This window comes from Populus trichocarpa, chromosome 8 (assembly GCF_000002775.5).
Source record: "Populus trichocarpa isolate Nisqually-1 chromosome 8, P.trichocarpa_v4.1, whole genome shotgun sequence".
Taxonomy (NCBI): domain Eukaryota; kingdom Viridiplantae; phylum Streptophyta; class Magnoliopsida; order Malpighiales; family Salicaceae; genus Populus; species Populus trichocarpa.
Genome location: NC_037292.2, coordinates 5,190,378 through 5,205,172, shown reverse-complemented (window position 1 = coordinate 5,205,172; position 14,795 = coordinate 5,190,378). Strand labels below are relative to the sequence as shown.

The 14,795-nt window shown below is 35.3% G+C and overlaps 2 protein-coding genes and 1 pseudogene across 2 annotated transcripts; 2 read left to right on the top strand and 1 right to left on the bottom strand.

The window, feature by feature from the left end:
* Positions 1–485: 485 nt before the first annotated feature.
* LOC7460672 (zinc transporter 1) lies at positions 486–3,176 on the top strand. Its single transcript, XM_002312195.3, has 3 exons — positions 486–1,904; positions 2,003–2,152; positions 2,598–3,176. Exons 1-3 carry the CDS (start codon positions 1,278–1,280, stop codon positions 2,901–2,903), a joined length of 1,083 nt encoding a protein of 360 aa, XP_002312231.3. The 5' UTR covers positions 486–1,277; the 3' UTR covers positions 2,904–3,176.
* A 2,413-nt stretch (positions 3,177–5,589) lies between these two features.
* LOC18101438 (pentatricopeptide repeat-containing protein At1g79490, mitochondrial-like) lies at positions 5,590–7,598 on the bottom strand (annotated as a pseudogene).
* Positions 7,599–9,481: 1,883 nt separating this feature from the next.
* LOC18101437 (extensin) lies at positions 9,482–11,810 on the top strand. The gene is made up of 3 exons (XM_024606797.2): positions 9,482–9,832; positions 10,291–11,292; positions 11,423–11,810. Exons 1-3 carry the CDS (start codon positions 9,751–9,753, stop codon positions 11,452–11,454), a joined length of 1,116 nt encoding a protein of 371 aa, XP_024462565.1. The 5' UTR covers positions 9,482–9,750; the 3' UTR covers positions 11,455–11,810.
* Positions 11,811–14,795: the final 2,985 nt, after the last annotated feature.

Here is a 14,795-nt window from a genome sequence, read left to right as displayed (position 1 = left end):
TGTCTAGGCATGGCCGGGTTATGGTACGCTACCAAGCCTAACTTGTCGGGTTTAGCTAGTGTCATACCCAACATGTTTTTTCTGAGACATGCTTATTTTAAAAAAAATATATACTCATGAATGTTTTTTAATTTGATATTTTTAAATAAAAACATACCACCAAAAACTTGATTAACTATCTAGGGAGCAAAGAGTTCATGATGCATGCATTAAGCGAATGCACGTCGTTGTTTTTAGCAACAAATGCACCTGAGATGAAATAATTCTTCTCCTCGATAGGGATTAAGACTTGAAAGAGAATTTTTGTGAGTTGAGGACAGGAAAGGGAATAGTATTTTATTTTTTTTATTCCCTTCATCTGTGACGTTTAAGCAGCTTTCAAGAATAATTCTTACAAAACAATTCTGCCATTAATATGCACGAAACTGATTACCTATTCGATTACTTTATTGATTAATTAGACAACTAAACAAGATGGCTGTGTCCTCGGAAAGCCCAGTCAGGAGGCACTAAACAAGATGTTGAAGAAAGTGGTCTGACTTACAAAGAAATAGGGAAAGAGGACATAATATTTCAGTGGAAAATTATGTCGAAGGAAGTTCTACCTTTGCAGTCCAAGCAAGTTTTCTTGATCTAGGTGAATGGATGACAACATTTTCCCCACATTTTTAGATTATTACTTTATCCCCTCACTATATGTCCAACACATGCCTACTTTCAAACCTAAAATTGATTATGCTCTTCGTTTGGTCTCCTCTCCCGATAGTGCCTCTACATGACTTCCAACGCCTCTAGCTCCTAGTATTTGTGTCACTTCATTCACAGAACATGTAAGCAATCATTTCAGACCTGAAACCACCCTTCTTCTTTTTTCCAGTATCTAAAAAACGTATATAGATTTACGTACCATCTTGGCATCTTGTACAACAACAAGCTTTATGTTCTTAAACGCTCGCACATGTACAATATATACCCAAATTAAGGGATGCCACTATACCCACACGATCACTCTATACTTTCAAATCTAATCTCAGTTCTTTTCATGGATTGGTTTCCCCTTTCCTGCGTGCGTATTCACTTTTGTGTTATGTCTTTGACTGTATAATATTCTCTTGTTATTAGCCATCCAGTGTTTTCAACAGCCATTATATTACACTCCTTTCTGTTCGATCTTTCCTGATATACAAGATCAAAATGATCACTTGATCATTTCTCTAACCCACAAACCTAAAATCTGTTAATTCTCTTCCCTCTCTCCCAGTCCTCTCCGACACGCCATGGCTCATCTTCAAGCTTGCTTTTTGAACATTTTTAAGGCGTCTTCTCTCTTGATTCTTCTTTATTACCCTACTATAGTCACCTGTGAGTGTACATGTGAGGTTGGAGATTTAGAGCATAGTAAAGGCGAAGCACTGAAGTTTAAACTAGGTTCAATACTCTCAATTCTAGTTGCTGGCGCTATTGGTGTTAGCCTCCCTTTGTTAGGAAAGAAAATAAAAGCCTTTAGGCCTGAAAATGATGTTTTCTTCATGATCAAGGCATTTGCTGCTGGTGTTATCCTAGCAACCGGATTCATTCACATACTACCGGACGCATTTGAAAGCTTAACATCACCATGTCTTAACCAAGATCTATGGGGGCACTTTCCATTCACGGGTTTTGTTGCCATGATGTCTGCAATAGGGACGCTAATGGTGGATTCATTTGCGACAGGGTTTTATAAGAGGATGCATTTTAACAAGAACAAACAGGTAGATACTACGGATGAAGAGACAGCTGGTCAAGAGCATGAAGGTCATGTACATGTTCATACACATGCTACACATGGCCATGCCCATGGTTCTGCCTCCCTAAATGAAGATTTGGCTCTGTCTGAAATGGTTCGTCGAAGAGTTATTTCACAAGTAAGATTTTTCTCATAATCTAATTAATTTTTTGGCAATTTTTTGATGATGAACTAACACATAACCTATGTTTTATGCTTGGATGGATGTGATTCCAGGTCTTGGAGTTGGGGATTGTAGTTCATTCAATAATAATTGGAATATCTCTGGGTGCTTCTGGGAGTCCGGAAACAATAAAGCCTCTCATGGCAGCCTTGTCTTTCCACCAGTTTTTTGAAGGCCTGGGACTTGGTGGCTGCATCACTCAGGTATATATCGCACACGACCTAGCTAGGAATATGATTTTTTCATGTTTTGCAATTATTGCCTTCTGCCAGCCAGTAGAATTTTATGCAGATTACAAGGGTTGGAGATGTCGACATAATGACAACATCTTTGTCTTTTCACTGTTCTACTACATTAATCTCCTATATATGGTCAACTCCTTGTGTGATCTTGGTTCGTCAATGTGATAGGTTTGCCATGCATACAAATGCCTGACTTGATAGTTTCAACATAAAAATGATTGCGTGGTAAATTAAGTAGCTTTTGAGCATTTGATTAATATTTTAAGAAGAAAGGATTATGTAAGAAAAACAATTTTTATTTGTTAATTAAACATGAATCAATGTTATCATTGGGCAAAGATTGTTTTTTGTTATACTGTCGTTTTTCCTCCTTTCAACCCCGATGAATTCCTGTTTGTATTAATAGGCACAATTCAAGTCTGCGTCTATGGCAATAATGGCAACGCTTTTCTCCCTGACAACCCCACTGGGAATTGCCATTGGAATTGGAATTTCTAACATTTACGATGAGAGGAGTCCGACTGCTCTGACAGTCGAGGGCATCTTCAATGCAGCCTCAGCTGGGATTTTGATATACATGGCACTCGTTGACCTATTAGCATCAGATTTCATGAGTCCAAGGATGCAAGGCAATTTGAGGATTCAACTAGGAGCAAATGTTTCCCTTCTTCTAGGGGCTGGTTGCATGACTTTCATGGTTAAATGGGCTTGAGATTTTCAGAACCATACAAGCACAAGCCTTTTTTTCCGGGGAAAATGGATTCATGGTCCTTCAAGTTTTAAAAATATGTGCCCATCTAGTTCAATTTTGATCACACCAGACCCTAAACTTTCATTTTTGGTCAAGTACTATTTTCTCTCCATCCATGTTCATGGCTGATAGTTTGAGAGACTGGTTAACAGTGTTAGTTTTATGTGTGTGTGTGTGTATATATATATATATATATATAGATGTGGAAAAAATCAATTATCCACTGGTTTCATATTTGCAGTCATTGTTCTTTCATTTGAGTAACAAGCATGACGACGTGCCTTGGTATATTAAAATTAATTACTTTTAAAACGCAAAAAAAAAAAAAACAGGCTTTTAAATTTGTAGCCGCTCAAAAAAAGTGGCTCTGTTTAGAAAATCCAATCATACAATCCCCGATCAATTTTCATTTCATTAAGAAATTCACCAAAGAACATTTTGACTTGTAAACATAGTTTTTATTTTTTTTTAAACATGGATATTCAGATTAGTTTGTGCGTACTTTGATTAATTCAACATGTTAAGGAATCATCTCAACCCAATAGCTTAAACTGTTAGGTGAAGTCTCAGAATTGAAACTTGCACAAAGCCATATTATCTTGTGCTTATTTTTTATCAAATAAATGGAGGATGGTGAGATTCGAACTCGTGACCGCTTGGTCATCAAGGCTTTGATACCATGTCAAATAATCATCTCAACTCAATAGCTTAAACTGTTAGGTGAGGTCTCAGAATATGATTTATATTATTCTCTAACACCATGAGCCCTTAAGTAACGATCATGTAATCCTCTAGTGATCATGAGAAGACTCAAATTCGTGACCATTGAATAACAAACTTAAGGTATGACTAGTTAAATTACTCCTTAAGATTATTAAATGAAATGATTAGGTAGTTCAATCTATTAAATTATTAATTTGAAATTTGCTTGGATTGATTTAACAATTATCTTATGATTCTATTAAACTTGAGTGAGAATTCATGTCAATTTTAATTATTTATTTAAAATATTTTTTTAAAAAAATAATATTATATTACGATACATCTAAGTTAACATTAACCAATAAAAATAAAAAGTTAACAAAGGTATCTTTCATGAAAAAAACTCCATCGCGGACTGGAGGCGTACAAACTACAAAGAGGAAGCAAACAAATTGTACGGCAGGAAATAAGGCCAAAATTTCTTTGGACCGATTGATGATAATGAATGTCCAAATCTAATCGTCTCGATTCCAACTAGATTAGATGATAGGGAATAAAAGAAAAATATTATGCCCTTTCCTGTCCTCAACTCACAAAAAAAAATATTACAGAAGGCTGAAAGAACTTGAGATTTGTCCCTTACCCTCGACCTCATTTTCCATGGAAATCTCTGCTGTTTGCTGTTTATTTGGCAAATTGAACGTGATAATAAGTTCTATCTTCGATTGCCAATTGTTGTTGCAACTTTTTTTTTTTTTTTTAACCCGGGATGTCCGGGCCAGCTTACGCGCACCACGACTAATCCCTGGATCCACTGAACACCCTGTAAGCCCAGTAGACAGGTAAAACACCCCGGGGGTGACAGACGTGCATGCCGAGATTCGAACCCAGGTGACAGAGGCATGGAAACCTTGCCTCTGCTGCTGGGCTACGAGCCTATATGCACAGTCTAGGAATATGTCGGCTTGCAATAACTAGTGAGCTCTTACCATTTCTTTGGCAGAATCAAATTTCCCTCAACTTTTTTCTAGATTTGGAAAGTTGTCTCTGGGTCTGGGATTGATATCTAAAACACCCGTCCCAGGATACAAAACACAAGGCAACGCCCAAGTCGACTAATGAGCCATGGGATGAACCCGAGGTCCAAAGCACGAGTGAAAACAACATCTGTTTGGGTCGGGCATGATGCATGGCTCGGTAGAGGACTCGAGCAGGATGGCATGATTTCTAAAAAACCCACATAACCCACAATCAATTGGTCTTCAAAATAAATACGAGATCTCCAAGTAAGCCTAATAAGTCAACACATTCGGAAAACGACCCATCTTAGATGAAAACAAGACCTGAAGATACCAAAAGGTTGGAAAGGAGATGGCTGGAGCCTGGCCCCAAATCACTCCACCCACTCTTAGGCTCCATTACTCCTACAGCTGAAACTTGTTTTGCAGGTTATCATAATATCTCTGCACTAATCCAGTACAACTGTCTATCTTCAACGTCTCAATCCATTACCAACTTTAAAAAAACATAACCACAACTTCGTCACTGTCGCAATTGTGATATGATTATATCACCGGCATAGATTCTGTCACCATACAAGTTCTAGTCAATTGTTATCGAGAACAAATGCAGTTCTTGCTGTCTAACTAAGTGGGAATCTCGTTGAACTCGATGGCTTTTAACGTCAGCATTTTTTGTTGTGAAATATGCAAATACTATATATTGGCCCCAAAAGAATCATTATTCGTAATGTTAGAACCTTACAAGGAGTGCCCTGCTCGTCTGATCATCTGTTAGTGGAAAGGGATGGATAGCATTTCTCCAATAGTAACTGACAAGTACATGAAGCTTCATTATATGCAATACAAGAACTGCACAACAAAACTCTGTGGGTTTATTTCATAAATAAAGTGCTAAAGATATCCAACAATCAAATGGCCACAACAAGAAGGAGAACGAGAACGTGCTAATTCTCAATTAATTTTTTGGCTTAGGATAATAATCCAAGCTATCAGTTGCAAAGTAACTTGACAGACCTAGATAGCAAAACCGAGGATCTAAGGCCATATCTCAGTTCATAGTCACTTGCAATTCGTTTCATATATGCAAGTACATCAGCTGGAAAGGATCTCCAATGTCATAGATAATTACACAGCATTTGCTGAAATGAGTGATTTGGGAGGGGTCGATGATCTAATTTCAGGTGCAGAAGTAGGAAAAAGAATGTTTAGCTTGTGCATTAGTATGTCTGTCCTTGAGGGAATCTCGTTCAAAAGAAATTGCTGAACAATTGGTTTCTTAAACCACACCATAACAAAGTCCCCAGGGGCCCTTAGAAGTTAGAACCACCTTGCTAACTTCAAATAGGGATTCTACGGAGCTCAACATCTGTGCAACCACAATCCTTAGAGTTGGTCCTGTAACCAATTTGATCTGTCTTGGTATGACGCCATAGTACAGCATGCGCTTTCTGAGCCTATGGAGAGTATGCGCAACTGCTATAAGAGCAGCTCCTATGGACAAGTTCCTAGCATCAAGGGACCAGGCAATATGCTGATAAAAAATAACAGCCTTTGGAAAAAGCTTATTCTCATACGCAACCTTCCAAACACATCGGGCTCGATTTATCTGCTCCATGAGAAAAAAAGGTAATTGAGCAGAACATTCACAGAATACTTCGCATCACCCTTTTCCAACTCATAATCCCTGAGCTGAAAAAGCTCCCTCACAAAGGATAAAACTGGTTGTTTCCTCTGTTATGGGCCAGTGAAGAGCCCACACATAAAAGCATGTGCCTTGTGTCTTGTAGCACTAAGGATTGCCGTCGAATGCCTCTCATTCTGCTCTTCTTGGCATTGGACAAGATAGGCAAGAATTGATGTGTAAAGTATGAGATCCACTTTTGCAGCAGAGTTCACACAAGTCTCTAGGAGAGGCTTGGTTGATTAATATAAACCATTCTTCATGCAAGACTCAAATAACTGCCTGGTTATAAAATTTTTCGTCCTTATCCCTGATGAACTCATGAAACGCAGCCACCTCAACGCAAGATCAACAGAACCTCCTTAATGTAAAAAAATAAAAACATCACTGGCACTCACATCAACAGATTATCCCATAGCCTTCATCTCAAGTAAAATTTTGGCAGCCACATCCACAAGCTTCTTACGAGCCAAGAGAGTCAAAAGGGCAGTATATGTACTCAAACCTGCATTGGTCATCGAGTTGTACAGCTTCATAGCAGCATCAATTGTCCAGAGGCAGAATGCATTTCAAGAAGAGATGAACAGGTAGACGGGGTGGGTAGAAATCCAGCCCTTTCCATGTCTCGAAAGATGGACATTGCAATATCAAGCTTCCCTGACTTTGCACGGGATTCAATTATTAATGTATACAACCCAAAGTTAGGCTTAAAGTCAGCTATCTTCATCTCATCCCAAAGTCCGCGAGCAGTATCTAATTTCCCAGCCTTGGTGAAGGACTCAATCAAGGAAACACGCATGATAACAGATGGTTTGAGCCCTAAGCCTTGCATTTCCATGCAAACCTTCATCGATGTCTCCAACCTCCCTGCTTTCCCCATTGAATCAACGAGCGAGGAAAAAACGCTACGGCTTGGACAAAAGTTAATTTCTTTCATCTCTTAGAAAAGCTTAAAAGCAGCATCCAGGTGACCTGATTTTTCCAAGCTTGGTATCATCAGCTCATAAGTTGAGCCATCCAATGATTACTTTGCTGCTTCCATGCTCTCATATATCTCAAATGCCTTGTATATTATATGTCTCTGTATCAATTTTACTGCCGGAATCCTGAGCCCTCTTGAAACAACAAAACGACACCTCCAACCTTTCTGCTTTAGCTAAATACATAAGCACGCCCTGTTAGATGCACTGAATGAATTGTTGCAATCTTACTTGAATCACGAACCATCTCATAGAAAAGACTGGATCCCATAAAAAAAAAAAAAAGTTGAGGCCGGGCTGGGCCTGGGCCTCAGACCCAGCCTACCCAATTTGCTCACCCTATATGGAAATATAAAATCTATAACATTTTTTTAAAAAAAAAACCTTAAAAGGGAATGGAAAAATAACGTGTGTTTCATGAAGAAACATTTGCTTGTTAACCTCAATGTGTGTGGTCTTTTTTTTTTTTTTTCCTTGAATTTTTATTTTTGTTTTTGCACTTTTGTTGTTAAACTTTATTTATTTGTTCTTTAATCTTCACAAGTTATGTCCATACACTTTTATATTTTAAAGTTTGTTTTGATCATTAGCATGCTCTCACATGCGCCATATAAGAAAGATTAATTGTTTATGAATTAAATTAAATATTGCTATTTCAAAATACAATTGTAGGGTTTAGTTAAAAAAAAAACTCAAAGAAAATGGACCAAAATTAACATAAAAAAAAGAATATTTTTTTTCATTTTTAACATAGAAAAGCAAATAAAAAAGAATATATTTTTATATTTTTATTGTTCAAGAGACATGTCTTTTTACACTCTAGTCCAAGTTTACTTTTTAATTATAATTAAAACTTTATTTTTTTATATTTTAATCCATGATGTTTTTGAGATGAGAGATAGTCATTGAAAAAAATAAAGAGAGAAATGTCTTGAATTGCAACATCTTGGCAATCAATTACTCTCCGTCATGCGGTGTTGATGAGTTTATTTTTAAGAGAGGAGCACAATATATATGGTTGTGTCATTTCATGATGTGAAAAAAAAGTAAACTACGTTTGAAAATTTTATTTTAATTTTGAATTTTTAGATCAATTAAAATATATTTTATGATTGAGAACGATGTTTTGAAGGTTGATGTAATATTTTTTTATTTTTTTAGGTTAAAAATATTAAAATTTAGGTTTTAATATTAAAAATATTACTGATTTAGTGTGATTCGAATTGACATAATTCAAAAATGACATACTTTTGACATGATTAGTGGGAAATTAAGGAACCAACACAAACACAAGCGACAACTGCGAGTTCTTTAATTTCGAATGCAAATAAAATTGTCGAAGATATCACTTGCATGACAGTCCATACTCCTTCATAGATAGAGGTAATCATTTTTTGTTTCATTCGATTTTTATAAAAAAATATAATTAAAACAAAATTTTTTTTAAAAAAAAACCGAAACCAGTTCAAACCGACTGGTTTCGGTTCGGTTTTTTAGGACAAAAACCGGTTCAAACTGGTTTGACTCGGTTTTTTCGGTTTGGCTCGGTTTTTTTCCGGGTTTTTTTTTGTTTAGGTTCGGTTCGGTTTTTTCGGTTTTAGGCTTATAAAACCAAAACCAAACCGTACCAGTTGGTTTTTTCAAAATTTTAAACGGTTTAATCGGTTTTTTTTCACGGTTTGATTTTTTCAGTTATTTTTTTATGGTTTTTTGAGTTTTTTTTTTTTTTTTTTTTTAGAGTTCACAACGAAAATGCATTGCATCTTTCAAAGATGCACTGTTTTTTTTTTTTTCATGATGAAAAAATCACGATAAGAAATAAATTTGCATGGAATTGGAGGTACTGCTTTATCAATCCTAGAGCCCAATTACGCCACGAATGATTCGAAATCGTTCGACAAAAGGGTGCCTCTGCCTCGAGCATGAGAGAGCTTTGAGTAGAAAGCAAGCAAGACAAAAGGCAGGCAAAAATCAACACTTTCGTTTTTTTCAACGTCAAGCAAGCATATATGCCGTGATACATAGGCACCCCATAAAAAATGAAGAGATAGATTATCAGTGAGCACATCCAGGGAACAACTCCCTATAAAATATACCTTCTATCACACCTTTTTAGCAAAGTGTGATAGAAGTATATCACCCCATAATATACTTCTTTAGCATTTCTTCACATACACCACTCTAAGCAAAGCAGACTGTATAGCAAAGTGAAGCTGCTAAAGAATCAATCTTTATGGCCAACGCATCCACCTGTCCCTCACGGCCTTACTTTGAGCCATTCTAGGACCGTCCAAGGGTGCCGTGACCCTCTGATCATGTATATATACGCAAATGGCTGGTGTTATCTCGTATTCTTCGAAGGGCGTGGAGTCTGAGCATAAGAGCTTAATTTCACCTTGGAAGCTTTGGTTTGCTCGAAAGGAATGGAAATAAGCAAAGGTTGCAAGAGAGTTTGCATTCTACTGCTCTATTTGACGATTGCAGCTACCCCATTCACTCTTTGCAGTAAGCTCGCTCACTCACTCAAGTCCTTGCACCCATAATTAGTTACATCACTCTGGCCTGCATTAATTTGTTTCGAGTTACAGATTAGTACTCCGTTTTGTTTCTAGTTAATAGCTAATTTACCATCTTATATAGCATGTAGATTGTGAAATTGGAATTGCTACTGCTGTGGGCTCTGCTATAAATCAAGTTTTGATAACTAGCTAATATATGATACATATCCATGATCAAGAAGGATGGAAAGAATAGAACTATATATATAGCATTACGAGTGCTGGAATTTATTTCTGTCTTTTTCTGCTGAATATCCCAAGTCATTTTCCATTGCATACGGTGAATAGATCGCATAGGGTCCATTGCATAGCCGAGATTCAGTAGTCACCATCTCTATGCATATAAGAAGCAATTGGATATGGATACTGATAGGTGACAGCTCTATTTTTATAACCTTTGAGCAGATGCAAGAAGATCAGTGCGCTTATTTAAAGGTCCAGTGCATGCAAGAAGCTCGGTAAACAGACATGCAAAGAAATTAAAAGTGACAGAGCACTTTGACTTGGCTTCATTACTACTGCAAAAGGAAACGATGGATTCATCGAATGCTGGTCCCTATGTGAGCTCACCATTTACCTTGCCACCTTATGATTCATTAGGACCAATTTCATTGCCCGATAATGCCCCTCCATTCTGCATTTATCCTCCAAACACCCCACAACCCCCTTCCACGACAATTCCAACTCCAGCAGGATACGTGCCATCTTCATCTCCACCACCCTTCTCTTATCTACCACCGGCTCTTCCCATCCTAAACCCACCTCCAAGCCCAACTGGTGTGGTACCAAGCCCGCCCGAATTTACCCCGATTCCCAATCCACCCGAAATAGTACCTAGTCCACCTGGTGTCACTCCAAGCACGCCAGAAGTTGTGCCTGGCCCACCCGTCAACATTCCGGGAACACCAGAAGTTGCCGTCCCAAGTCCGCCAGGTACCATCCCAGGCACGCCGGAATCAGTGCCTAGCCCGACCATCTATGTTCCAAGCCCACCAGAAGCTGAACCTGGTCCCCCCTATTACGAGCCTAGCCCACCAAGCTATATCCCTAGCCCGCCCATTTTTGTGCCATCTCCAACTGGATTTGTTCCAAGCCCGCGGATTTTTCACCCACCTGTTGTGTATCCACCTCCGACAGGGCCACCATCTCCAAGAACAAGCCCGTACACAGCCTTATGGTGTGTTGCCAAGCCTTCGGTGCCCGATCCAATCATTCAAGAAGCAATGAACTACGCTTGTGGGTCTGGGGCAGATTGTGACTCGATTCAACCGAGCGGGTCATGCTTTGAGCCCAACACATTGTTTGCACATGCTTCCTATGCCTTCAATAGTTACTGGCAGAGGACCAAAGTTGCTGGTGGCACTTGTTCCTTTGGAGGCACTGCCATGCTAGTCACCGTTGATCCTAGTAATTCCCTTAAATCACACATCAATATACTTCTAATTTGTGCTGCTTATCACGACATCGGACCTTTCATTATTATTATTATTATTTGTCTTTTCATTGTAATTAGTCTTCTTTTTTATATCCTTCGCAGGCTATGATGGCTGTCAATTTATGTACGCGTGATGAGATGAAGGCTATTCGATCTTCCGGGGACAACAGTGAACAGATAGCAAACCAGTCTCCGAGACAGTAGAGGCCAATCTCTCTCTCTCTCTCTCTCTCTCTGATGGTTCATTTCTAAATAAATTTATAGGGTCACTTTACGATCTGTCAAGGCATGAATTTTGTAAGTAGTGCTACTTAGGTGGGTCCCAGGTAGATTAGGCTTGGATTTCTGTTTCTTTTTAGGTTATCATCCTCGTCATGAAGTTCTTCTTTTTGTACAAGGGACCTCCCTCTATTTCTCCCGTGTGAGTTGTATTAACTCGAATAAAAATATAAAGAGGACGTGCAGTAATTCCAGCTGCATATTTTATTCATGTGATGGCACACGTGTGCACTATAGCATATTTGTAGAGCCATATTTATTTATTCTTGTGATCGGAATTCCTTCCTTGATGATAGACTATGATTATTAAACAAGGACAGGTCCCGTTAATCTACTCATAACCCACAGATTTAGTAATTGTTTCCGGTTGAAATTGTTTTAAAAATATATTTAGTTTTAAAAAATATTAAATTCATATTTTTCTTTGTGTCATTAAATTATTTTGAAGTGTTCGTGTTAAAAAATTTAAAAATAAATATTTTAATATATTTTTAAACAGATAAAATACTTCTAAAAATTACATAAAAAATAGATTATTGCACTCCTAGACAAATACTTACACTTGGTCAAAGTTTTATTTTGAATCGATTTAAAAATTTATCGAGATAAACTCGATCAATCTAGTTAGATTTATATAAAGTATGGTCAAGTTAATTATTTTTTTGATTCAGGATGTTAAAATTAACCGAGCAAATTCATAACCTATGTCTAGCCACTCAGAGATGGAAACGAAGTTCGCTACCTCTTGCTTTACAAGGGTTAATAGTTGGGTCTATTGACTAATAAAGAAATATCTTCTATTCAATGTCTTTCATTTCCTTTTTTTTAATAAAAGATAAAAAAAAAAAACATATTGGTTTATTAAGAACCGGGATAAAGTTTTCAATTAAAAGAAAATAAAAATTGTGCTAGGATTGTAACTATTTTTAATATAAAAATCAAAATCACAATTCACAGTGACCTTGATATTTTTTAATCAGCAGTAATATAATTATTATAAAATACTAATTTAATTTTTTAAAAATACCATACAAAATTATACTTCTTGACCTTAAAAAATAAATCTTTGTATTATTTTTTTTACAAAAAAATAAATTTATTCTACCAATTGAATGTGAAAATGTAAAAGATGGTTTTAATGTTTTGCATTGTTACAGAACATATATATATATATATATATATATATATATATATATAAATGTATTATTTATACTTTTTTATTTGAAAAGGAGTGGAAACTTGTATAAAAAGGTAAAGAGTGTCTAAGATGTGTTCTTCAAATTCATTATAAAAATTGAAAAGTTGAAAAACTAATTTTTTTAGTTTTTTCAGCGGAGAAGTATTAATGAAGTTTCAGTTTTTTTCTCCTGGCTATAGTTTTTTTTTAAATTAGAATCCTTGTTTTGAAATTAATGATTAAAGACTTGTCAAGATTAGTTTCCGGTTAATTAAACTGCGTGGACGCCCATTAATTAACGATTACCTCGTGGACAAGAACAGAAGCAAAACGACACTGGAGAGTGCTCCTGGTCAGAACGCACTATTGCCGTGTTGCGTGAGTTGCTGGCTGTCTCGCTTTACGTGACCGGCTTTAATAGTTTATACTAGCATCCTCTTGGTTTTACACGAGAATCATGTTTTGATGTTTTTGAAGTGAGTTGATATTTTATTGTTAAAAATAAACTTTAAAAAATAAAATAAAAATATTAATTTGATGTATTTTAAAATAAAAAAATATTTTAAAAATCAATTATTATTATAATATCAAACATGCTCTGGATAGATAGAGAAGCTCACATTACACTCAGACCGATCAAAAAAAATTTAAAACATGAAAAATAAAATTCTGGATGATACAAGCATTTGAAAAAACACTAAAAAAATCTGAAACTTTAGTTATTAATTAAACTGGGTTTAATAAGTTTATCTGATTTAAATAATACAAATAAAAAAATGCAATGACAATAGATGAACCGGTAAAAAAATTGACAACATAAAAAATGTAAAAAAAAAAAAACCAAGCCCACCTAGTTTAGCATGTAAAATCCATGAGCTAGTTGTGATATCGAGGTAATATCATCGAAAGCAAGTTGAATAAAATTATAAAGTTTGATTATAAAAAAATCTAATATTCAATGGTAAAATTAAAAATAAATAAAAAGCACAAAAAATATTTCCTGGTAAATCAAATGTTCAAGGATGAATTTGGAAAAATCAATTTAAAAAAACCTCAAAAAAAGATAAGAACCAACTCATGTTAGCCTGTAAAATCATGACCCCAATTACGAGTTTAGAAACAACACCATAAAAAACAAACATTAAAAACAACAAAGCAAAGTTATAAATTAATAAAATATTAAGGGATAAATTTGAAAAACACATGCAATAAAAAGTCTCTTCAAAACAAAAGAAATGACAGTTAAAAAAATAAGGATTGAATCTAGTACAAAAATAATTCAATATAAAATATTGATGAGTAAAATTGAAAACAAATTTCAATTAGAGCATGATAAAAACAAACAAATAAAAATCAGAAGAATTAAGATAAAAATTAAAATTTAAATAAAATCAAGTTAAATGATAATAGATGAAATTGAAAAAATAAATTAATATAAAAAATATAAAAATAATCTAAATAACAATCAAAATAATAATTATAATATTTTATGGAAAAAAATATTTGTACTTTCTAGTAATGAAAGCCAGCAATCGATTCAACCATGAAATATATTAAAATAATATATATTTTTTATTTTTTAAAATTAATTTTTAATGTTAACATGTTAATACAATCTAAAAATATTTAAAAAATAAAAAAAATAAAAAAATTAATTTTAATAAAAAAATACTGACTTAATTTTAAAATTTCACTTAATAGTTGCATACGGTGAAAAAAAAAAGAAAGAAAGAATTCATCCAATACATATCTCTTTTAAATAAAAAATTCAATCATTTCAAGATATCAGAGTAAGGATTGTTCTGCGAAGGGAATTAGGCTGCTGACTTTCTAGCTAAGGTTTTTTATAGAACAAAAAAAATCAATTCAGTATAGAATATAGATTCTTCAATACTTGGATAATCATAAGTGCACAAGAGTTTTTCACGTAAATGCTAGATCGACAAATTCATAATGGACAGCAATGATGAATGGACCACCCAAATTACCATATACCGTAGGACACCCAATCTCTCTCTT